We start from the raw sequence: 26,148 nt of genomic DNA on the forward strand, positions 1-26,148 counted from the left end.
GAGGGCCGAAGGGCCTGTACTGCGCTGTAATGTTCAATGTTCTATAAATTCCCGCCTGAGGTCAAAGGCTGGGAATCCTGCAGCAAGTAACGCACCTCCTGACTCCGCAAAGCCTATCCACCATCTACAAGGCACAAGTCTAGAGTGTGATAGAATACTCTAAACTTACCTGATGAGTGCAGTGCAGCTCCATCAACACAAGCTTGAAATTATCCAGGACAAAGCAACCCATTTGCTTGCAACCCCTTCCACAACCATTCAATCCCTCCACCACTTATGAACAGTGGCAGCACCTCCCAAATCCATGACCACTACCATCTAGAAGGTTAAGAGCACCAGATACATGGAAACACCACCACCTGGAGGTTCCCCTCCAAGTCACTCACTATCCTGACTTGGAAATATATCACCGTTCCTTTGCAATCACTGGGGCAAAATCCTGGGACTCCCTCCATAACAGCACTGTGGGTGTACCCACGCTTCAGGGTCTGCAACACCACCACCACAAGGGTAACGAGGAATGGTCAATAAATGCTGCCCACATCCCATAATGAATAAGAAAAATAATACTAGGTTTTTAAAGCTGCTAATTACCAAATGTTGTATGACATTGTGTCCCTAAAATATAAAGCTTTATCCCTAGGATAGCTTTTTGGAAGATAGAGATTTAGCTTCATGCACAAGTGCACTTTGCCACACGGCTGTATGGACTTCCAGCCTTTTGACCCAATGACAAGAAGAAGAGCAAGATTGTGTTCTCATGCATGTAGAAGGTGAAGGAGGGCAACTTCAACAGGGTGCTTCAGGGGTTGTTAGGACCATTACTGATTCTAATTCACACTTATGTTTTGGACTCAAAGCCAATGTAAATCAGTCATGTTTATTGAGGAAACCAATATTAGGATCAGAGGAAGTAACTCAAATTCAAAATAAAGCGAACTAAATAGACAGCAATGACAGATGAACTTTATTACAGAAACAAAGTGCCGCACAAAACACTAAACAAGTCGGTGTTGAATACAACAAATACAGAACAGTAATCAATAAACTGTTGAATTATACAGCAAAACAGGATAGCAGCCAGAAAAAGGCATGATTAAACATTATTGGGTAAAATGGGACATGGGTCAGGATACAAGAAGTGGAACCACTTTTGGTACCTGTTAGACAACACTCCTGATATTCACTGATTGCAATATGAGTAAATCAGTCATGTATATAATGAGCAATGGATACTCTACAGATTCTCATGTTCCCATCCATGTCCAATTTCATCCCGAGAACTCCAATGAAGTGTCTACCTAGCCAATCTGTATTCTTCACAAATACTAACTGACCCAATGTTTCCACCATTCCCTGTTCAGTTTAGATTTTCAACATTGGCAGGTCAGGTTTGTAGCTTCCTCCTATGTTTTAGTTCAATCAGACCTGGAGGAGTACTCTGATATAAAGATGTCTTGTGAACGGAAGCAGAAGGTGTTTAAATAATGCAGCCCATGCAAAGTTACTTTGAGAAGGTAGAACCTAGTAGAAAACAAATTTCAGCTGACACTGTGGAACTTTAGTGATCAAGCATAGAATACACTGTGCAGTAGAGTAAGGATGGGAGTCATTCAAGAATCAATTGGATGTTGCAAAAAGACACTGTCCCTCATCTACAATTATCTTGTGAACAATTGCCACACAACTTAGTGTTGGAAAGTACAAATAAAGTGATTAAAAGCTAAAAAGAATTGAATACGGTATTCAAAAAATAAAATTAGCTTTAAAAACAGGATTATACAAAAATACATTGCTATAATTTCACATTGTGCAATTTCACCAATAAATATTAATTCACTAGATGAAATTTAAATAACATATAAAATACAATTTAGACATTATTTAACAGAACAATTTAAATTAGTTTCAGATGAGGTACTGACCACAATAAGTGATATAATTATACTGCACAAAGCAAATTCTGCTTCCATTCACAAGACATCTTTATATCAGAGTGCACCAGTTACAGACTAAGATAAAAGCAAAAAAAAAATGCAGATGCTGGAATCGGATTCAAAAACAGAAAATGCTGGAAAATCTCAGGTCTGACAGTGGAGAGAGAATAGAGGCAACATTGAGTCTGGATGACCCTTCATTGTTGCACAAGTTACAGTGCAGGGTCAAAACTATATTGGGCAATAGAAAAGCTGAATGTGCATTATTCATTATCTTGTTGCAGTAATATGTTGTATAACAGGAACAAAAGATAAGAACCTCCTTAGAGCTACATTTAAAAAAAAATTTCCTGATTAGAAATGTGTTTAAGTGAACACAATTCAAAGGCAGGTGGAAGCAGGTTAATCGGGACACTCTCAGACAGGCTAGCACCATCATTCTTACCATTGCCCTTGGGGATAAAGTTCCTCCGCTTCACAGCTGAAACTTCAGTGAAGACTTCTTTCATGGACACAATGGATTTCCAAAGCTATCCTTCAAGTGACTATCCTTCAAGAGATTGGAAAATGGGGAGCAATTATGCTCACTGGAGAGTAAAGGTTGAAAAGAGATATGATTGACGTATTTAGGATTTTAAAAAGGGATTAGATAACTTCGACCCTGGAAAGTGGTTTAACAGTCTGCACAGAACCAAAAGGACAAGGTCTGAAAATTAACAGCTAACCTGTCCATCTCAATGAGTGATTCGACTGTACAACTGGCCCCTAGGGAGAGAGTGGATGCAGTTGGCAGTGATTCATTCAAATTTAAAATTAGATAAATTGCCTTTGAAAAATACCAGTGAGACAATGGCTGAGTATTTGGAGACGTGCATTAAAGTACCATGCTTGCAGCAATGGGGCTTCTGGTCTCCAAAGCTCTCTGCCACCAGAGGTTTTCCTAAAGTCACGTCTACATCCATTGCAGACTAATTAATGGAGATAGCTAGTCAGCAATTCCACCATCACTACATCACTCAGATGGTACAAGGTGATCGAGATGTCAAAAATTCCTGTTATAGCACTGGAGCCAAGAAAGTTTACCGACTGTCTAAACAATTGTCTTTATAGGAGCAAAAATATTCATTTCCATTCCATGCATGCAAGGCTATTAGACAAAGGAATAGAAATGGATACCAGAAAATATTACATACACTTGGACAGATGTTAAAAAGTGCAACTTTACCTGTTGAGTGCACATAAACCAAATCTCAACATTAATCCCCTTCCAAAAACAGATCTGTTTAATTTACTTCGAGCTAAACATTTTGCTGCAGCAGGGGATCTAAGGAGATCAGGAAAGCTCGTCAGAACACAGCTGGAGTTCAGTTCGTATCAAGGCACAAGGAAGACATTCGAACAACACATGGAAAGCAAAAATTACAAACGTACTTTAAAAGGGTTGCCATAGTAGAAAACAAATTTAGGGTGGACATCAATCAGGTAAAGAAAAATTGTGTCAAGAGAAAACGGGACAATTTTTAAAAATCATTAAATTTCCAATAAATAAGTCTGAAGGAATGATGGCCGGCATTGGCACTAAATTATTTAATTACCAGAGGGGTTGTTTAGCATTAATCAACACGGTAAAAAGCGTATTTATTTGGAATGCACAAGATTTCACGTACTGCGGTTAGTTTAATTTGTAGCCATCATGCAAACACAGTAACTTCACATTTCAAATGGTCAACCAGTTAGTGAGCTGTCATTTTTGTAAAACCAACAGCAGAGCAGCACAGCTTCGACTGCACCTTTTGGGGATCGGAATTTAACCTTGGGGAGGAAATTAAATAAATTCAAATATAAATGGAACAATGAAGCAGAGCATAGAAAATGAATAAACTGTGATGATTTAGGTGGTCAGGGCAGAGAATTGTGGAATAGGAGTGTAAAAATAATGGTGCAAGAGGAATGGTTAATGTGTTAAAACTATGACTACAGCAATGTACACACTGTAATAAAACACAGGAACTACTGGAGATAGACACTGGCATTGTGTGATAACCTGATATAATATAGATTACTGAGTCACAGCTATGAAAGAATTAGAACTGGGAATTAGACACTCAATACATTATACCCTGCAGAAAGGGGAGTAGAAAGACTGATACAGCAAGACAGACAGCATCTATACTAATAGCAATAAAGGATCAATCACACTTATGGATGTGGTTTACAGACCAGTTAAATAAACACTCCACTGGGAATGGTGAGCAAATTTGGCAATCTTGGATCCTGGTGACAATCTGTCCCTTAATGATGTGGAGATGCTGGCGTTGGACTGGGGTAAGCACAGCAAGTAGTCTCACAACACCAGGTTAAAGTCCAACAGGTTTATTTGGTAGCACAAGCTTTCGGAGCACTGCCCTGATGAAGGAGCAGTACTCCAAAAGCTCATGCTACCAAATAAACCTGTTGGGACTTTAACCTGGTGCTGTGAGACTACTTACTGTCCCTTAATGCACAGCCCAATACATATGGGGAAAGCTGTCTGACTCACGAATCTCGCATGGAATGGCTGATGGTTTACATTGGGTTAGACTTGCATTCTCTGTATCTTGTGTGGCTGTGAATTATGGATGAAAAAGCTTAACAATTTCTAACCTCAGTGCCAGCCTGGAAGGACAAATGTTGCAGTCTTCCCAAAGGCAGAGCTCCCAAAAGTGTTGGCAGTGGATTGTGCATTGTCTGTATTCAGGTAGCCAGAACCTCCACTCCAAGAATGCTTGCAAACATGACATGAAGGACCTAAAACCTGGACTATTGCACCAGGAAGTCAGTAGCTGGTACGAGAGAAATAGCAATACGTCCCGTGTGCTGGCTTGCATCACCATGACCACCAGTGGTTAGCACTGCTGTCTCTCAGCGCCAGGGACCCGGGTTCAATTCTGTCCACTATGTGGAGTTTGCATGATCTCCCTGTGTCTGTGTGGGTTTCCTCCGGATGCTGCAATTTCCTCCCACCGTCCATAGATGTGCAAGTCAGGTTGATTGGCTGTGCTAAATTGACCCTAGTGTCAGGGGATTAACAGTAAATATGTGGGATGATGGGAATAGAGCTGGGTGGGATTGTGGTCGGTGCGGGCTCGATGGGCCAAATGGCCTCCTTCTGCACTGCAGGGATTCTATGAACCTGCCAAGGATTGGCCTTCACATACATCAGCAAAGGTGCATCAAGTGAAGACTCCCCACCTAAATGGACTGTTTGCTGCATGCTCATTATCTCTCAGGATAGAAGGATGTCAGCAATGGATCATCCAGAGGCAGGTCACCAGGGATCAATCCCCAATTGCGCTTGACCCGAGTGTCTTGTTCAGCCGTTTCAGAGGGGCCATTAAGAGTCACATGTACATCAGACCAGGCGAGGACAGCAGATTCCTTTGGGTAGAGCACATTAAAAACCCATCTGGTTTACTAATGACAATCAACAACTGAGACAGACTTCCAATTCGAGATTTATTAATAGAATTTAAATTCCACCAACTGCTGTGGTGAGATTGAACCCACCTTTAAGGGAGGCTAGATAAATAGGGGAGAGAAGGAAATAGGAGATTCTGATGATAGAAAGGAGAGTTAGATGAGGAAAGAAGAGGAGCATAAATAAGGCATTGTCTGGTTGAGATGAACAGCCTATTGCTGTGCTGTATATTCGATGTAAATCACTACCTTTTATCTGAAGCTGCTGTGCCATTTGCACATAAACAACAGCCAGCACTATTTATCCACACTGAGGACCATTATTTCACTAGCATTGGACAGATGTTAGTTACAAGGCAATTTTCACGAGCTGGGTGAAAAGGATAGACATTGGGGCATAAATTTTGTCGTGAATTGTTACAGGGTTTGAATACCTCTATCTTGAGCTGATACCCAGTATAGAGAAATAACTGATGCTGATCATTAGTTGTGGCATTTACAAATTGATAAGCAGTCCAGATGCATTTTTCCTATAGTTAACAGTAACAGGTTTTACAAAAATCAGAATCTATAACAGTTGTTATAAATAAATACAACTAGACAGTTGACATCCAGAAGGGGAACAGAGACTTCCCCGGGAATTATAGACCGGTGAGTCTCACTTCTGTTGTCGGCAAGATGTTGGAAAAAATTATAAGGGATAGGATTTATAGTTATTTAGAGAGTAATGAATTGATAGGTGATAGTCAGCATGGTTTTGTGGCAGGTAGGTCGTGCCTTACTAACCTTATTGAGTTTTTTGAGAAAGTGACCAAGGAGGTGGATGGGGGCAAGGCAGTGGACGTGGTATATATGGATTTTAGTAAGGCGTTTGATAAGGTTCACCATGGTAGGCTTCTGCAGAAAATGCAGATGTATGGGATTGGGGGTGATCTAGGAAATTGGATCAGGAATTGGCTAGCGGATAGGAAACAGAGGGTGGTGGTTGATAGTAAATATTCATCATGGAGTGCGGTTACAAGTGGTGTACCTCAGGGATCTGTTTTGGGGCCACTGCTGTTTGTAATATTTATTAATGATCTGGATGAGGGTATAGTTGGGTGGATTAGCAAATTTGCTGATGACACCAAAGTCGGTGGTGTGGTAGACAGTGAGGAAGGGTGTCGTAGTTTGCAGGAAGACTTAGACAGGTTGCAAAGTTGGGCCGAGAGGTGGCGGATGGAGTTTAATGCGGAGAAGTGTGAGGTAATTCACTTTGGTAGGAATAACAGATGTGTTGAGTATAGGGCTAACGGGAGGACTTTGAATAGTGTGGAGGAGCAGAGGGATCTAGGTGTATGTGTGCATAGATCCCTGAAAGTTGGGAATCAAGTAGATAAGGTTGTTAAGAAGGCATATGGTGTCTTGGCGTTTATTGGTAGGGGGATTGAATTTAGGAGTCGTAGCGTTATGTTGCAACTGTACACAACTCTGGTGCGGCCGCACTTGGAGTACTGTGTGCAGTTCTGGTCCCCACATTACAGGAAGGATGTGGAGGCTTTGGAGAGGGTGCAGAGGAGGTTTACCAGGATGTTGCCTGGTATGGAGGGGAGATCCTATGAGGAGAGGCTGAGGGATTTGGGATTGTTTTCGCTGGAAAGGCGGCGGCTAAGAGGGGATCTTATTGAAACATATAAGATGATTAGAGGTTTAGATAGGGTGGATAGTGATAGCCTTTTTCCTCTGATGGAGAAATCCAGCACGAGGGGGCATGGCTTTAAATTGAGGGGGGGTAGTTATAGAACCGATGTCAGGGGTAGGTTCTTTACCCAGAGGGTGGTGAGGGATTGGAATGCCCTGCCAGCATCAGTAGTAAATGCGCCTAGTTTGGGGGCGTTTAAGAGATCCGTAGATAGGTTCATGGACGAAAAGAAATTGGTTTAGGTTGGAGGGTCACAGTTTTTTTTTTTTTTAACTGGTCGGTGCAACATCGTGGGCCGAAGGGCCTGTTCTGCGCTGTAATGTTCTATGTTCTATGTTCTTAGAGTAGACCGTGGTGTTTTCCAACTTCAGTCCAGCAGCAGTGTTCAGCTCCATCTAGTGCTTGCAACCATCATCCTTCCAAAGCTTGTCTGAGTGAGTGAGGTACTGTATTTTCCCCATGCACCAAATGGTACGACCAGAGTGGTTACATTGTCTTGTGTTCCATACTGCAATGCCTGCAAGTTAGATTGATTAACAACATTAAAATATTGTCTACTGAAGTGAATAGAGTATTAAATATATCTGCACCAGCATAAACTCACACTGGTTTCCAGTTACAAATTGACGGGTTTATAATGAATAAAGTTGACAGTATTGTCAGATTGGCACACAAGAATTGTATTTTCTTGCCTGTTCATTTACAACTGCAGCAGCTTCAGATGGATCCTGGCATTTTTTCACAATATCACACACTTCTTGTGCTTCCATAATTCCACTAACACCATCAGTAGTCAGGATCAGGAAACAGTCTTTCGTATGTTCCAACTAGTAAAAATGTTTTAAGAACACAGACTCAAAATGCTTTCGATTAGAAATATGTAAGCGATCACACATGAAGCTCAGATATTTTACCTTCATGGTGTTAACTTCTGGTTGAGCAGTGACTCCAAAAGGTTTTAGATCTACATCGCCAATGCTACGGGTCATGGCCAACCGACCATTCACATACGGATCTCCAGCACTATTCCAATCTATGAAACCGCCACATTCCTTAATCCTGAATATATTTTAAAAAGTGCATCTCAATCTTAAATTCAAATGATACAATTTCAAAAAACTTAATTCTAAAAAGATTTATACAATTTTTACTACGTGAACGAGAGACAATATTGATCATGCATTTTTTTCACTCCTCCACATCTAAGAGTGACATTTACATTGATGGAATACCTACAGTACAGGAGGAGGCCATTCGGCCCATCGAGTCAGCACCGACCACAATCCCACCCAGGCCCTATCCCCATAACGTCATGTTAGTCCCCCAGCTGTACAAAACTCTGGTGCGGCCACACTTGGAGTATTGCGTACAGTTCTGGTCGCCGAATAATCGGAAGGATGTGGAAGCATTGGAAAGGGTGCAGAGATTTACCAGGATGTTGCCTGGTGGGAAGGTCTTATGAGGCAAGGCTGTGTGACTTGAGGCTGTTTTCATTAGAGAGAAAGTTAAGAGGCTTAATAGAGGCATACAAGATGATCAGAGGATTAGATAGGGTGGACAGTGAGAGCCTTTTCCCTCGGATGGTGATGGCTAGCACGAGGGGACATAGCTTTAAATTGAGGGGTGATAGATATAGGACAGATGTCAGAGGTAGGTTCTTTACTCAGAGAGTAGTAAGGGCGTGGAATGCCCTGCCTGCAACAGTAGTGGACTCGTCAACATTAAGGGCATATAAAGGGTCATTGGATAAACATATGGATGATATTGGAATAGTGTAGGCTAGATAGGCTTTAGATTGGTTTCACAGGTCGGCGCAACATTGAGGGCCGAAGGGTCTGTACTGCGCTGTAATGTTCTATGTTCTAACCCTAAGGGACAATTTAGCATGGCCAATCCACCTAACTCACACATCTTTGGAGTGTGGGAGGAAACCGGAGCAACTGGAAGAAACCCACACAGATACGGGGAGAATGTGCAAACTCCAGACAGACAGTGACCCAAGCCAGGAATTGAACCGGGGCCCTGGCGCTGTGAGGCAGCAGTGCTAACCACTGTGCCACCCATTTTATACAGCTTTTTGTTTATTCATTAGTGGGACATGGATGTTGCTAGCTGGCCAGCATTTATTGCCTATCCCTCGTTGCCCGAGGGCAGTTGAGTCACCACATTGATGTAGCCCTGGAGTCACATATAGGCCAGACCAGGCAAGGACAGCAGACTTCCTTCCCTAAAAGGGCATTCGTGATCCAGATGGGTTTATCTGACAATCGACAATGGTTTCATGGTCATCAGTAGATTTTTAATTCCAGATTTTTTTTTAATGAATTCAAATCCCACCATCTGCCCTGGCGGGATTTGAACCTGGGTCCCCAGAACATTAGCCGAGTTTTTGGATGAATAGTCTAGCAATAATATCACTGGGCCATTGCCTCCCCGATTTTGAACGGTAGAGGTTTACAACATTAAAGACCAGTCATCCCACTGCTGCATCGAACAGCTAGCACAGGCACAGTGAAGACTTTCTCCCCACTGTTCTGTAACACCTCCAGATTCAAATATGTAACCATTTTCTCTTAAGGACTGGAATGGTTCTCACTCCCTGCTCTGAACACCAGGCTTTCTTCTCAGTCAGCAATACTTTAAATTGACCTCATCATAAACTCAGAAGGCCATACCACAAAAAACATTATTCCAAAAACAAATTAAATCTATTTGGCTTTCTCTGCTCTGTTGGAGGTGGTGACGTAGTGGTAATGTTACAGGACTCATAACCCAGAGACCCAGGCTAATGCTTGGGGACAAGGGTTCAAATCCCACCAAGGCAGCTGGTAGAACTGACATTCAATTAATAATAATCTGGAATTTTGGTCACGGTGACCATGATTGTTGGTAAAAGCCCATCTGGTTCGCCACTGCCCTTCAGGGAATGGAATCTACCATCCTTACTTGGTCTGGCCTATGCGACCTCAGATCCACAGTAATGTGGTTGGTCCTCCAATGCCCAAGTAAGCCTCATTATGAAGTCACTACAAAGTTTTTTTAAAAAGCAGGACAGACCACACAACATCGACCTAGGCACTGGAGAAAACAACAGCACCCCAGCCCCATCAAGCCTGGGGGTTTGTGATGAAGTTGGCCAGAGCAGTCTCAGACTAGTCAAGCAACAGCTTGACATAGTTCTCCAGACAACATTATCACCATTCCTGTCCCACTGCCAGGATAGACCCAGTGGTATCCAAAGATGTGCAGGGTAGGTTGATTGGCCTTGCTAAATTGCCCCTTAGTGCCTCAAGACGAGTAAGTTAGGGGGGGATTAGCAGTGTAAATATGTAGGGGGTTATGGGGATAGGCTCTGGGTGATGAGTCAGTGCAGACTCGATGGGCCAAATGGCCTGCTTCTGCACTGTAGGGATTCTGTGTATCTAGTCAGGTTAACCCTGAAAGTCATCAACACAATCTCCAGACTCCATGAAGCTTCATGGCATTAAGTCAAACATGGGTAGGAAACCTAATGCTCCCCCCCACCCCCAGCTGATGAATCAGTACTCCACGTTGAACACCACTTGGGAGGAAGCACTGAGTGGCAAGGGCACAGAATATGCACTGCAATGTCTGTCACCAAGAGTGGCCCAGTAGCACACTTACTGTCTGAGCTGGCGTCTGCAGCAGGTGGCGAGGGAAAAACCTACTCTATGTTGATGTTGCCAATCTAGCTGTCGCACATGCATGTGTGTGAGATGGTATTGGTAGGGGCGAACACTGAACAATGCTTGGAGATGCAGTCCTGTCTTTCCCCAGCATGTTGTGTGGCAATGTCACAATGCTGAAGGGATAGATTTCAAACAGATCTAGCAACTCAAAAACTGGCATCCAGGAGACATTGCGGGCCAGCAGCAGATTTGTATTCAGCCACAATCTAACCTCATGGCCCAACATATCCCCCACACTATCAATACCAAGGGATCAATCTTGGTTCAAAGAAAAGTGCAGGTGGAGGAGCAGCACTAGATGTCCAAAAATATCCCCATCCTCAATGATGGGGAATGCAGTGCAAAAGAGATAAGGGTGAAGAATTTGCAACAATTTTCAGCCAGATGTTCCGAGTGGAAGACCCATCTCTGCGCCTTCCACTGGTCCGCAGCATCACAGATGCCGGTCTTCAGCCAATTCAATTCATGCCACATACCATCAGAAAATGGCTGAAGGCACTGGATACTGCAAAGGTTATGGGCCCTGACATTATTCAGGCAATAGTGCTGAAGACTCATGCTCCAGAACTAGCTGTGCCCATGGTCAAGCTGTTCCAGTACAGCTACAACACTGGCATCTACCTGGCCTTGTGGAAAATTGTCCAGATATGTCCCAAGGACAAATCCAATCCGACCATTTATTGTCCCATCAGTCTACTCTCGATCATCAGCAAAGTGATGGAAGGTGTTGGCAGCAGTGGACACTTATTCTGAAATAACCTACTCACTGACGTTCAGTTTGAGCTTTTGCCACGGTTACTCAGCTCCTAGCCTAATTTCAGTCTTGTCCAAACATGGACAAAAGAGCTGAACTCAAGGACTGCACTTAACATCAAGGTAGCATTTGTCCAAGTGTATAGCTTCAAGCAGCCCAGGAAAAAAACTTGAGTCAATGGGAATCAGAGGGAAACGCCCCATTGGTTGGAGTCACAATTAGCACAAAGAAAATAGTAGTTATTGGAGATCAATCATCTCATCCCCAAGTCACTGTAGGAGTTCCTCAGCGGCGTGTCCTACACTCAACCATCTTGAGCTGCTGCATTAAAGGACCTTCCCTCCATTACAAGGTCCAGAATTGGGGATGGTTCATTGATGGATTTGCATCTCATTAGATACTGAAGCAGGCTATGTCCATATGCAGCAAGACCTGGACAAGATTCAGGATAGAGTTGATAAGTAGCAAGTAACATTTACACCACAGTGCCAGGCAACGACCATCTCCAATGAGAGAAAATCCAAATATACCCCGTTTCCATTCAACCATTATCAAATCCTCCACTCAACATCCCGGGGTCACCACTGACCAGAAACTCCATTGGACTACAAACACTGTGGCTACAAGAGCAGGTCAGAGCCTGGCAATTCTGCAGCAAGTAACTCACTACCTGACTCCCCAAAGCATGATAGTGGTGATGGAAGACTTTCCACTTGCCTGGATTCATTTTGGTAGGACTAATTTAAATGTGGATTACAGGGTCAAAGGTAGGGTTCTGAAGACTGTGGAGGAACAGAGAGATCTTGGGGTCCATATCCACAGATCTCTGAAGGTTGCCACTCAAGTGGATAGAGCTGTGAAGAAAGCCTATAGTGTGTTAGCTTTTATTAACAGGGGGTTGGAGTTTAAGAGCCGTGGGGTTATGCTGCAACTGTACAGGACCTTGGTGAGACCACATTTGGAATATTGTGTGCAGTTCTGGTCACCTCACTATAAGAAGGATGTGGAAGCGCTGGAAAGCGTGCAGAGGAGATTTACCAGGATGCTGCCTGGTTTGGAGGGTAGGTCTTATGAGGAAAGGTTGAGGGAGCTAGGGCTGTTCTCTCTGGAGCGGAGGAGGCTGAGGGGAGACTTAATAGAGGTTTATAAAATGATGAAGGGGATAGATAGAGTGAACGTTCAAAGACTATTTCCTTGGGTGGATGGAGCTATTACAAGGGGGCATAACTATAGGGTTCATGGTGGGAGATATAGGAAGGATATCAGAGGTAGGTTCTTTACGCAGAGAGTGGTTGGGGTGTGGAATGGACTGCCTGCAGTGATAGTGGAGTCAGACACTTTAGGAACATTTAAGCGGTTATTGGATAGGCACATGGAGCACACCAGGATGATAAGAGAGTGGGATAGCTTGATCTTGGTTTCAGATAAAGCTCGGCACAACATCGTGGGCCGAAGGGCCTGTTCTGTGCTGTACTGTTCTATGTTCTATGGATGAGCGTAGCTCCAACACTCGAAGCTCATCACAACCCAGGACGAAGTAGCCCCCCGCCCCACTTGATTGGCATCCCATCTACTCCCTCCACCACTGAGTGGCAGCAGCGTATACTGTCTTCAAGATGAACTGCAGCAACTCACCAAGGCTCCTTCGATAGCATTTTCCAAAGCCACAACCAAAATTCCTGGATCTCCCCCCCCCCCACCCAAACAACACAGTGGGTGTATGTACACAGTAAGAAGTCTCACAACACCAGGTTAAAGTCCAACAGGTTTATTTGGTAGCACAAGCCACAAGCTTTCAGAGCGCTGCTCCTTCATCAGGTGAGTGGGAGTTCTGTTCCCCATCCATTGTGTTGTAGGCTACGACAACAGATGAACGAACACTGCTCAACAACCACCAGGCAGGAGTGTTCCCTTCCTGTTGGGGAACACTTCAGCGGTCACGGGCATTCAGCCTCTGATTTTCGGGTAAACGTTCTCCAAGGCGGCCTTCACAACACACAACGCAGAATTGCTGAGCAGAAACTGAGAGCCAAGTTCCACACAGGAGGACAGCCTGAACCAGGATCTTGGGTTCATGTCACACTACCTGTAACCCCCACGACTTGCCTGGGCTTGCAAAATCTCTCTAACTGTCCTGGCTGGAGACAATACACATCTCTTTAACCTGTGCTTAACCCTCTCTCCACTCACATTGTCTGTACCTTTAAGACTTGATTACCTGTAAAGACTCGCATTCCAACCATTATCTTGTAAATTGAGTTTGTGTCTTTATAGGCCCCGTTTGTGAACAGAACACTCACCTGATGAAGGAGCAGCGCTCTGAAAGCTTGTAGCTTGTGCTACCAAATAAACCTATTGGACTTTAACCTGGTGTTGTGAGACTTCATACTGTGCCCACCCCAGTCCAACACCAGCATCTCCACATCACGGTGTATGTACACCTCAGGGATTACAGATGCTCAAGAGCAATTAGGGATGCACAATAAATGCTGGCTGGCCCACATCCTGGGAAAGAATATAAAAACCAGTGGCTATGATCCTATACATTCTTACTATAGAATACTTAAGCTAGTTTGCCATCCTAGATATTGTGTTGGTGAAATCTACAATTTGCACTATCGCATTAATTAATGTCTTTCCATAAATCTGCCATCAGTTGAGATTGGGATTTTATTCTGAAGGTGTGCTCAGGCATAGTCACCTCTTCTGTTCATCTCTCCGTCTTGGGGTGTGATCATCTGTCAATTGTTTAGCCTTTCCTTCACGACAAAGAATAGCCGGACTGTCGCCAACACTCGCGACGACAAGCAGAGTTTCCTTCAGCAGTGCCACCGTTGCAGTTGTTCCTGATGTTAGCAATGTACCTGGAAGGGTTTTAAAACAAAGATCTAAGCTAAAAAAAAAACGAATTAACTGTTGTCCAACAATGTTTAAACACCACAATTAAAATTCCTCATGCAACTCCTATTACACTTCTCTGTATTAAAATCATCTTTACTACAGAAGGGGTTCTCTTATATTCAAAAGAATTACATTACAGCAATCTTACAATATTCATAATGAATAATTAATCCCTATTAGCCTCATGCCAAAGTTTGATCTCTACTGTAATCATTAGAAGGAACAGGAAGAAAGGTGTGCAACTTGAGATACCCAAAATTTGTAATAGGAGAGTGTACACATTTACAATTGCAGGTGTGCATGTACTTTACAGAGTTCAGAGATTAATCCTTTTTCATTATACTTCCCAGAAGAACTATCCGACTAATGTTGAGTTTTAAAATGATAACGAATGCAGTTCAGTTGTAGTGATTTTTTTGGTAATTCCCCATTGTTAAAAGCTAACTGCTTCAAACAAAACTGTGCTGTCACTGCCCATCCATATACCCTCGATCCCATAGTAAACACTTAAAAATGAACTCAGTAAAATGCATGTGTCTCTTCAAGGCAATCTAAACACAAGTGCTCAACAGAGAAAGAAGGATATAAACTCACAAAGAGTTTACATGGTAATGTTTATAAACATTCGCAGTCTTCAGCAGCTCAGACAAGGAACAGCTGGACTCCTTCACCTAGGTTAAAATATAAAAGCAGTGACAAACAAAAGCCAGGCACAGCTCAAATTTAAAAATGCAACAAATGTTAACAAACCATCCATCGGTTCAATGTTGCATGCTGTAACTATTATACAGCAGCTGCTTTCTTTTGAAAATGGATATAGGTAGGAACAATTTTGCAGTTGGCACATTTCAAACCAGACTCAGTTATCAGTACAGTTAACAAGCATAAACTATCCTGATTAGCAAAGTTTAGTGCTTTGCACTCAAGACATTTTTACAAATTTGATAACAGAATGCAGCCAGAAAGACATACCATAGAACCATAGAAAATTACAGCTCAGAAACAGGCCTTTTGGCCCTTCTTGTCTGTGCCGAACCATTTTATGCCTAGTCCCACTGACCTGCACTTGGACCATATCCCTCCACACCCCTCTCATCCATGAACCCGTCCAAGTTTTTCTTAAATGTTAAAAGCATTTACCACTTTATCTGGCAGCTCATTCCACACTCCCACCACTCTCTGCGTGAAGAAGCCCCCCCTAATATTCCCTTTAAACTTTTCTCCTTTCACCCTTAACCCATGCCCTCTGGTTTTTTTCTCCCCTAGCCTCAGCGGAAAAAGCCTGCTCGCATTCACTCTATCTATACCCATCAAAATCTTATACACCTCTATCAAATCTCCCCTCAATCTTCTACGCTCCAGGGAATAAAGTCCCATACCTATATCATAACTGTTTGAATGATGGAAATTGACTATTTTTTGGGAAGTTGCACAATGCAAACCCTTTTAATAAGGTTGTATTGAAATGTTTCCCTATATTAGCAGTGGTCACAGTATCAGAAGCACAAGAATCCAAACACATTACAGTCCCACCAACAACTGAAAAGAAAACTTTCAAAAATTCAGAATTGGACCCAAAGCATAAAGAAAAAGACAGAGTTAGGAATGCTGACACCTGTCAGAGAAGCAGTTAGTGTTAACTCAGCATAAAACAATGAAGTAATGAAAGGCATTAAACAGAGCAGCACAAAAATTCAGATTGAGGGGCAAAGCATGGCAAAGAGCTTCCAACATAGTGGAAAGTGAAACACTGAAAATAAAATGAACAGGTACATGTCCATGTCCCTGAGGATGAGGGAGCTAATGTGGAGTGTTTAAGGAGGGGTTCAGCTATGATGCATTGAACAGAAAACCAGGTCCAAGGGTTTATGAGGCACACTGCTGTGGTTGCGCTCATGCTCTATCCTGTCTGAACTCCACAGCACGAGCTTGGCCAACAATATCTTACTAGAGCATGGAGTCCAGACACCTGAAAGCATACCACCTATGGTAGAGCAATGAAAACTGGAAATGTGCAACAGATCAGAATTCAAGAACAGAGATCTTAGACAGTTATAGGACCGGAGGACGTTACTGGAGATGGAGGGGCAAGGTCATTGAGAAACCAAGAACATGCAAAAACACAAGGAATAGGTGAGTGAAGTACAGAGGGATCTAGGTGTAAGCCACCAAGCCCTTCGTGCCTGCCATTCAAGATCATCATGGCTGATCTCAACTCCTTTTCTGTGCCATTTCCCCATAGCCCTCTATTTCTCGATCTATCAAATATTTATTCACCTCCACTTTAAATACTTCTAATAATCCAGCCTCCACTACCCTTTGGGACAGAGAATTCCAGAGATTCACCACCCTCTGAGAAGAAATTTCCATTCACCTCAGTTTTAAATGACCAGCTCTTAATCTTGTAGCTATGTCCCCTTGTTCAAGACGATCCCACCAGTGAAAACATCTCACCATCTATCCTGTCAAACCCCCTCAGGATCTTATATGTTTGAATAAGGTCACCCTTCATCTTTCTAAACTCTAAGGAATACAGACCCGGACTATTTAGTCTCATGATAGGATAACCCTCTCATCCCAGGAATTAGCCTGGTGAATCACCTTTGGACTGCCTCCAATGTTACTATAACCTTTTGAAAGGTAAAGGGTCCAAAACTGTACACAGGATTGGAATACTAACACCCTGCACAATTACAACAAAACCTCCCCATTTTTAAACTCCATCCCTTTGCAATAAAGACCAAAATGCTGTTTGTCTTCTTAACTATTTGTTGCAACTGCCTGCTAGCTTTGAAATTGATGCACTAAGAACACCGAGATCTCTCTGTACTTCACTCACCTGCAGTCTCTCCATTTAGATAATAATCTGCCTTTTGATTCCTCCTACCAGTGTATGACCTCACACTTCCCCACATTAAACTCCATTTACCAGATTTTTGCACAGTCACCCAAATCTGTATCCCGTTGTAGAATCACAATATCCTTATCACAGCATGCTCTTCCACCTATCTTCATATTTGGAAACCTTACATTCTGTTCCTTCCTCCAGGTCATTAATGTAAATAGTGAATAAATGCGGGCCAAAAACTGAGCCCTGCGATACCCCACTAGTTACATATTTCCACTCTGAGAAGGACCCATTTACTCCAACTCTTTCTCTGTGACAGCCAGTTTTCAATCCACGTTAACACACTTCCTCCAATTCCATGGGCTTTCACTTTGTGCACCAGCCTCTTATGCAGCACCTTGTCAAATGCCTTTTAGAAATCTAAATACACTTAATCTAATGGTTCCTTCTTATCTACCCTCCCTGTTTACATCCTCAAATAATTCAAGCAAATTTGTCAATGATTTACCTTTCGTAAATCCATATTGACCAGGTTTGATTATATTCAGCTTTCCTAAATGATTTGCTATTTCCTCTGATTATTGCAGGAGTGGCACAGTGGTTAGCACTGCTGCCTCACAGCGCCAGGGACCCAGGTTCAATTGCAGCCTCGGGTCACCCTGTGTGGAGTTTGTACATTCGCCCTGTGTCTGCGTGGGTTTCCTCCGGGTGCTCCAATTTCCTCCCACAGTCCAAAGATGTGGGGGTTAGGTTGATTGGCCATGCGAAATTGACCCTAGCATCATGGGGATTAGCAGGATAAGTGTGTGGGGTTATGAGAATAGGGCCTGGGTGGGATTGTGGTCGGTACAGACTTGATGGGCTAAATGGTCTCCTTCTGTATTGTAGGGATTCTATGACCGACTCCAGCATCCTGCAAATAATAGATGTTAAATTAACTGGCCTATAGTTCCCTGCCTTCCTCCCTATTTGAACAAGGAAGACACATTGGCTGTTTTCCAATCTTCTGATACACTCCTGGAATTTAGCGAATTATGAAAAATTTCAATCAACCAATGAGATCACTATTGCTGCAGCCAATTCGATTGAAATCCCAAGTTCATCGGGTCCTGGCAACTTGTCCGCTTTTAGTCTGTTGAGTTTCTCTAATGCTCTACCCCGTGATTGGGGTTTTTGTAAATTATACATATTATTTGAAATCAACCCATCTGATATCTTCAGGATGATTGCAATGTCTTCCATAGTGAAGAATAACACTAAAATATATTGAACATATCCACCATTTCTTTGTTTGCCTTTATCAATTCACCCGCCTCATTCAGTAGAGGTCCCACATTTACCTAAGCTGCTTCCTATTTATTTATCCATAGAAACTCACGTTTGTTTATATGCTGCATGCAGGTTCTCTCTCAAAATATATTTTCTCCCTTCTCATGAGCTTTAGTCTTTTGCTGCTGGATCCTAAAATTTTCTCAGTCCCCTGGTCTCCCACTATCCCTTGCCACTCTGTATATCCTGCTTTTCAGTTTAACTTATCCTTGACCTCCTGTGTTAACCATGGATTTTGCCTCTTTCTCATGGAATCCCTCTTTCTGATTGGGATAAACTCCTGCTGAGCATTTTGGACCAGCTGTTTGAATATCTGCTACTGCTCATTCACTGGCCTGTATCCTGGCTTGTTTACCCAGTTCACCTTAGACAACTCCTCCCTCAAAGCATTATAATTACCCTTATTTAAATTGAAGTTACTGGTTATGGGCCTATGGCATCACCCTCAAACTGTTATCGGAATTCTATCATATTGTGGTTAATACCCCCTTGGGGATCCTTAACCACAAGATCCCTTATTAATCCTCCATTACATAAAACTAATCTAAAATAGCCAGTTCCCGGGTAGGTTCCACAACGTACTGCTCTAAAAAGCAATCCATGATGCATTCCACAAATTCTTCTTCTATGCTACCGTTGGTTTGTTTTGTCCAATCAATATAGAGATTAAAATCTTCCCTGATAATTACAGTTCCCTTCAAACATGCCCTTGATAGTTCCCCATTTATGCTCTGATTTCTTGAGGTCACATTTTGGGGTTCTGTAAACTACTACCACACTTGTCTTTTTTCCCCTGCTATTCATGATTTCTACATCACTATCCACTGCCTTTATATCACGACTCAACATTACTCTGAAACCTTCCTGATTAACAACACTACCCCACCTCCTTATCCCTTGGGAACATTGTATACTCTGGAATGTTGAGCACTCACTCCTGGTCACCCTGCAATCACGTTTTGGTAATAGCTAATACATCATACTCATGTGTTGCAACCTGTGCTAACAACTCATCTACCTTGTTGCAAATGCTTCATACATTCAGATAAAGAACATTTAGCTTTGATTTTTTTTAAATAGTCATTTACAACTCTGGATTTGCTCTGTGTTGTATATTTTTGTTTTATGTTTCCTGCCCTGGCATATCAGACAGCAAGGAGTCTAACACCACAGGTTAAAGTCCAACAGGTTTATTTGGTAGCAAACGCCACTAGCTACCAAATTTATTTGCTACCAAATAAACCTGTTGGACTTTAACCTGGTGTTGTTAGACTCCTTACGGTGTTTACCCCAGTCCAACACCAGCATCTCCACATCATGAATACCAGACTGTGACAGTCAAGGTACCCCTGTGTCAGCACTCCCTCATATACCCCTGATTTTTTAAACCTTCCGTTCTTGGGACCCTCTCTGCTCCTAGTTAAGGCTCTTGTATGACTTCTTGCTGTAATATAATGTTCATGAGGGATTTGGAAACAAGAATGTTCTTTTAAAAAAGTATTGCTGAACAGGAGCCAATGTAGGTTAGCAAGTACAGGCTGAACAGGAGAGACAGTTAGGATACAGGCTGCAGAGTTTTGTATGATCTTGGGTTTATGACAGGCTGGGAGATTAGTTGAGAGTGTGTAACAAAGACATGGATGAGGACGTCAGCAAATGAGCTAAGGCAAGGGCAAAGCCAGGCAATATTAGAGTTGGAAGTAGGAGTTCTTAGGAGTGGACGTAGTCAGCTCATTATAGGGTCAAACAGGACACCAAAGTTAGGTCAGAGAGAGAATGCTGGATACTCTATATTTCTCCAAATGTCGCTATACTGGCTGGATTTCACATTTTCCTCCATCACTGTTAGTAGGCCATTTTGTCCTATCAACATACTACCTTGTCGATCGTAAAAACTCCCTTGCGCCATACAACATCACTTACATTAATTCTCCTCATAGCTCCCTTCACCTAGAATCCTTGTCCCAGAACTCTTCCTTCAGTTTAAGCCTCATTGCAGCAAGCAAAGGAAGATCCATGTTTCATTGCTCATATCACAAATCCCATAGAATCAGTCATGTCATAAGAAATAGGAGCAGGAGTAGGCCATCTAGCCCCTCGAGCCTGCCCCGCCATTCAATAAGATCATGGCTGATCTGATAGTGGTTTAGTTCCACTTACCCACCTGCTCCCCATAACCCTTAATTCACTTATTGATCAGAAATCTACCTGTGACTTAAACATATTTAACAAGGTAGCCTCCACTGCTTCAATGGGCAGAGAATTCCAGAGATTCACTACCCTCTGAGAGAAGAAGTTCCTCCTCAACTCTGTTCTAAACTGACTCCCCCTTATTTTGAGGCTGTGTCCTCTAGTTCTCGTTTCCTTTCTAAGTGGAAAGAATCTTTCTGCCTCTACCCTGTCGAGCCCCTTCATTATCTTACGTCTCTAAGATCTCCCCTCAGCCTTCTAAACTCCAACAAGTACAGGCCCAATCTACTCAATCTCTCCTCATAAGCTAACCCCCTCATCTCCAGTATCAACCTGGTGAACCTTCTGTGTACTCCCTCCAAGGCGAATACATCCTTCCGCAAATAAGGGGACCAAAATTGCACACACTACTTCAGTTGCGGCCTCACCAGTACCTTGTACAATTGCAGCAAGAAATGATATGATATGAAATGATATCACTGAAGTGATATGCAGCGACAGTTACAACTTGCTGCTCTGGGTGTAATGCTATTATACAAACCAGGAGGGACTGATAGGGATACAGCCCAAAAGTATCAGGAGCTTCACATCTAAATTGCTTATTCTTATTAGAATAAACAAATCCTAAAAAGCACATTTAAATGGAATTAGAAGCAAATGCTCAGTACATGGTACTGCTAACAATCAGTAGGTGGAATTATTGAACATATACAGAGTTGACATATAATTCTAGCCAATTTCGAGCATTTTAATCACCAGCATGAAGAGTCCCATGGGCCAAATAGTTGTTAGTGGGTATGATGTGGGACATGGGTTTACATGTTCTTAGAGCTTGCATGAAGATTGGGGGCAAGATTCCTTCTCCATTGGAACCAGCTTTCTGTTGGGGGCCAGGGGGGATAAAAATTTAAGACTCCTAGTTCAACTGAAACATTCGAAAGGGAATTAGACTGTTATTTGAAAAGGAAGATTGTGCAGGTTACAGGGAGAATGCACTAAATGAATTGCTCATTTGGAGAGCCAGTGCAGACACCAGCGGCCAACAGGCTGCTTTCCAAGTTGCAACAATTCTGAGATTGTTGAAATAACAAGTCATTCTCAACAATCATTTTAAAGCACTAAAGAGCAGAGAAAGATATATAAAATAGGTTTAAATTGTTAAAGCAGGAGAATGTGTATACTACTGATCAAAGATTCCAGAGAGCAATAGAAGGGGGAATCCAAATGCAGCCATGATGAGTTTCTTTTTGACAGTGAGACCTCAGTTTGTTTTACTATGACTGATTCCAATGAGAATAGTCTTGGGAGAGAAATTTGAAAAGAAAAAGGAATCTAATCCGAAAATCACAAAATTGGAGAACCAATTTTTAAAAGTTAGCTTTGAAAAACCCCAGCGAACTACTGACAATGTTAGAAACTTAACAACATTCTAAGTACTCATTCACAAAATACAAGTCACTGTACCTATTACAACATATGGCACACTCCAGGTTTTCGTGCCTGGCAGAATAAAGTACTAAACCTTGGCAACTCACCTTCCTTCAAACTGTAAGCATTCTGTATGAAGTCACTATCTATTTGTAGAAAAGAATTTAATAAAACCTTTTCCAAATCTGTTTCCTTTCGTAAGTTTCGCCTAGAGATAGAAATAAACCAAAATATTCAAATATTACAACAAATGGTAAAATTGAAAACTCAAATATTGTTAGGAAATAATCAAACACTTACTGGATATAGTGTCCAATATATCGGGAGCAAATCTCAGCAGCTTCTGTCCCTCCATGTCCATCAAAAACAGCAAAGCAGAATAACCCACCAGAAAGTTCCGCTATACTGAAACGATCTTCATTCTCCCTCCTTTTTCCAATTTGGCTAATACAGCCAATATTGGCAATCTTCTCAAGAGCTGATATTCTCGGTGGTAAGACAACCGGGTCATCTAACCAAATGCCAAAGCTTTCCCAAGTTGGCAACGGCATACTTCTTTCAACAGCTGCCAAGTTCATTTTAGGGCTAACAGTGGAAAATGGACAAGAGCGACAAAGCTGCTGCTGGACACACGTGAACTTTCCTCTTTTACTAGCCATATGCCTGCCGCGCCGGCAAACAAGAGAGATAGCAAGCGTCGCCATAGTGAAGGACAATGACAGAAATCTTCACAGAAATCTAGAGAAGCAAACAAAATGAAATGTTAGTGGCTGACATTGCACAGATCAGACTTTCACGTTCTAATCCAAGCAGTGAAAACTACTGGCTTGGCATAATGACTATCCATACTATATGTTCAACATGAGGATTAAAATAGATTACCTGGAATGTGATTAAGAGTGCATTAGTCCAAAAATACATAGTGCATGAACTTTAAAACTTACAAAATGAAAAAACACATCAACTGCAACATTGCATGCAATTCTCAATTTAATTTTCCAAAATGATGAACTATTTCATCTATCAGATAACTATATATTGTCTTATGAGATTCATACCCATCATACTTCAGGAAGGCAACCTTCAGTTAGACTTGGTTCACAAACAGGGTATCCGGGCCGGAGATCAACAAACCACAGCCAATCAGTTTCTCATCAATCGAATAACCAAATGGGTACAAAACAGAAACCAATTTAATTTTCAGGCTTCCAGTCAATTCAACAACTAAACCAAAGTTGGTCAAGTTACTGACACTCACCAGAGACACTGGGCGCAATTCACCCATTTGCACTCTGGGTTCCCACTAGCAAGCAAATGGGAGTGCTTCCCGCTGGCATTAGCAGTGGCCGCGAGATGGGATTCACCCACTTTAGCCATTTAAATTCATGCTCCCCTGCCAGCCTGACTGTTCAGAGATTAGGGTGCCCTTTCCTCGTTTATAGAGAGACCCCTCCCCCCTACAATGGAAGTGACCCTCCCCCAATCCCCTTCTGACCAGGAGAGCATCCCAACCTCTCAGCAAAGAGGGACATTCTCACTCTCCCCTTATCCCCTCCAAACCATAGGCCAACTTTGCACTGCCCCCTGGCCCTGGCACACCCGAGGTGGTGGGCTCCGTGATGTGTGTGGGGGGGTGTAGGGAGGTGGTGATCTCCAAGGGGGGGGGTTAGGTAGTGGTCTCCGTGTTGTGTGGGGATGGGGGGGTAGTGGCCTCTCTGGTGTGTGGGGGGCGGAGGTCTCCATGCGCCCACAGCATTGGTTGGCTTGGAGCAGCAGTGAGATCAAGTTGTTAGTCCTATGCTACCTATCTGATAACTTAGCAGCTGTTGCGGTTGGAGTGAGACCCATTGATTCCTGTCAACACGCCGATTGCTCAAGAAGCTGTATCTGGTTGCAGCAAGAGCCAAGTATACGAGGGGCTGGAGGAGGGTGTGCTGGAGACTGACTTTAGGCTGAATTGTGCTGAAGGGGTAATTTGTCTGACAAGGGAGACCTGTAGTCAAAAATAAAACAGCCGATTTATTTATCCACACACACTATGGAGACCACCCCCCCCCCCCCCCACCCATGGAGCTCCCCCCCATGGAGACCACCACCTCCTCCCCCCCCCCCCCCCCCACCCATGGAGACCACCACCCCCCCCTCCCCCGCATGGAGACCACCACCCCCCTCCCCCCCACACACCATGGAGACCACCACCACCCCTCCCTCCTCCCCCATGGAGACCACCACCCCCCTCATACACCACGGAGACCACCTCCTCCCCATACACACCATGGAGACCACCACGCCACTCGCCCACACACGCCATAGAGACCTTCCCCCCTCACACACCACAGAGACCACCCCCCCCCTTACACCATGGAGACCCTGCACCCCCAACACACCATGGAGACCACCCAACCCCTCCCCCACAACAGAGACATCTATTCCCAACCCCCATGGAGGCCACCCCCACACCACGGAGATCACCGCCCCTCCCCACACCATGGAGACCACCACCCCCCTCCCCGACCCCCACACCATGGAGACCACCACCCACCAGCAACACACATGGAGACCATGCCCCCTCGCTGCCCCCCAATATCATGGAGACCAGCATCCCCCTCACACACCAAGGAGACCAACGCCTCCCCATACACACCATGGAGACCACTACCACGCTCCCCCCCACCACACACACCATGGAGACCACCCTCCCCTCACACACCACGGAGACCCTGCCCCCCCCACACACCATAGAGATCGCGCCCCGTCCCACCCCCCACACCATGGAGAACATCCACCCCCCTGCCCCTCACACACCAGGGAGGCCTCCATTCCCAGCCCCCATGGAGCCCACCCAGCACCCCCCGACACCACGGACACCAGCGCCCTTCCCCACCCCCCACACCATGGAAACCACCACCCCCCCTCCCCGACCCCCACATCATGGAGACCACCCCCTCCCCCCCTCATGGAGCTCCCAACCCCCCTCACACCATGGAGACCACCGCCCCCCGCCCTCCCCCACACACACCACAGAGACCTCCACCCCCTCTCCCCTCCCCACACCACAGAGACCACCACCCCCTCCCCACCAACACACACACACCATGGAGACCCCGCCCTCCCCCCCCAACACACCACGGAGACTAATCATCCACCTTCTCCCCCCCCCCACTCAACACACCACGGAGACCCCACCCCCCTCACACACACCAACACGCCATGGAGACCACCCCCCCCGCCATGGAGACCACCCCCCCCGCCCCCCACGCCATGGAGATCACCCCCCCCCGCCATGGAGACCACCCCCCCGCCCCCCACGCCATGGAGATCACCCCCCCCCGCCATGGAGACCATTCCCCCCGCCCCCCACGCCATGGAGACCACCCCCCCGCCCCCAACGCCATGGAGACCACCCCCCCGCCCCCAACGCCATGGAGACCACCCCCCTCGCCCCCAACGCCATGGAGACCACCCCCCCGCCCCCCACGCCATGGAGACCACCCCCCCACGCCATGGAGAACCCCCCCGCCCCCCGCCATGGAGACCACCCCCCGTGCCATGGAGACCACCGCCCCCCGCGCCATGGAGACAACCCCCCCTGCCCTGGAGACCACACCCCCCGCCCACGCCGTGGAGACAACCCACCCCCGCCCCCCACGCCGTGGAGACAACCCACCCCCGCCCCCCACGCCGTAGAGACCACCCCCCCGCCCCCAACGCCGTGGAGACCACCCGCCCCCCACGCCATGGAGACCACCCCCCCGCCCCCCACACCATGGAGAATCCCCCTCGCGACATGGAGACAACCCCCCCGACCCCCACGCCATGGAGACAACCCCCCCCGCCCTGGAGACCATCCCCCCCCGCCCACGCCGTGGAGACAACCCCCCCCTGCCATGGAGACCCCCCCCGCCCCCCACGCC

General features: G+C 44.7%; 2 protein-coding genes across 3 annotated transcripts in view; one reads left to right on the forward strand and one right to left on the reverse strand.

Annotated features, from left to right (window-relative positions):
• The window catches only part of pkd2l1 (polycystic kidney disease 2-like 1), a 93,514-nt gene extending 88,688 nt beyond the window's left edge, over positions 1–4,826 (forward strand). Inside the window, exons 16-17 of the mRNA XM_078224310.1 lie at positions 3,215–3,364; positions 4,675–4,826. Coding sequence (XP_078080436.1) covers positions 3,215–3,364; positions 4,675–4,826 — 302 coding nt within the window. The remainder of the gene's footprint in view (positions 1–3,214; positions 3,365–4,674) is intronic.
• LOC144500564 (protein phosphatase Mn(2+)-dependent 1K-like) overlaps positions 955–26,148 on the reverse strand; it is a 36,270-nt gene continuing 11,076 nt past the window's right edge. Inside the window, exons 2-8 of one of the 2 annotated variants that reach the window (XM_078223685.1) lie at positions 22,535–22,972; positions 22,342–22,442; positions 14,240–14,402; positions 7,989–8,133; positions 7,767–7,901; positions 7,416–7,591; positions 955–6,006 (exon numbers count right to left, since the gene is read on the reverse strand). In XM_078223685.1, coding sequence (XP_078079811.1) covers positions 7,460–7,591; positions 7,767–7,901; positions 7,989–8,133; positions 14,240–14,402; positions 22,342–22,442; positions 22,535–22,938 — 1,080 coding nt within the window. In that variant the 5' untranslated portion in view covers positions 22,939–22,972 and the 3' untranslated portion in view covers positions 955–6,006; positions 7,416–7,459. Of the gene's footprint in view, positions 7,592–7,766; positions 7,902–7,988; positions 8,134–14,239; positions 14,403–22,341; positions 22,443–22,534; positions 22,973–26,148 lie in introns of both variants that reach the window. The other variant, XM_078223683.1, reaches the window with a different exon arrangement.

This window comes from Mustelus asterias, chromosome 11, assembly GCF_964213995.1.
Source record: "Mustelus asterias chromosome 11, sMusAst1.hap1.1, whole genome shotgun sequence".
Taxonomy (NCBI): domain Eukaryota; kingdom Metazoa; phylum Chordata; class Chondrichthyes; order Carcharhiniformes; family Triakidae; genus Mustelus; species Mustelus asterias.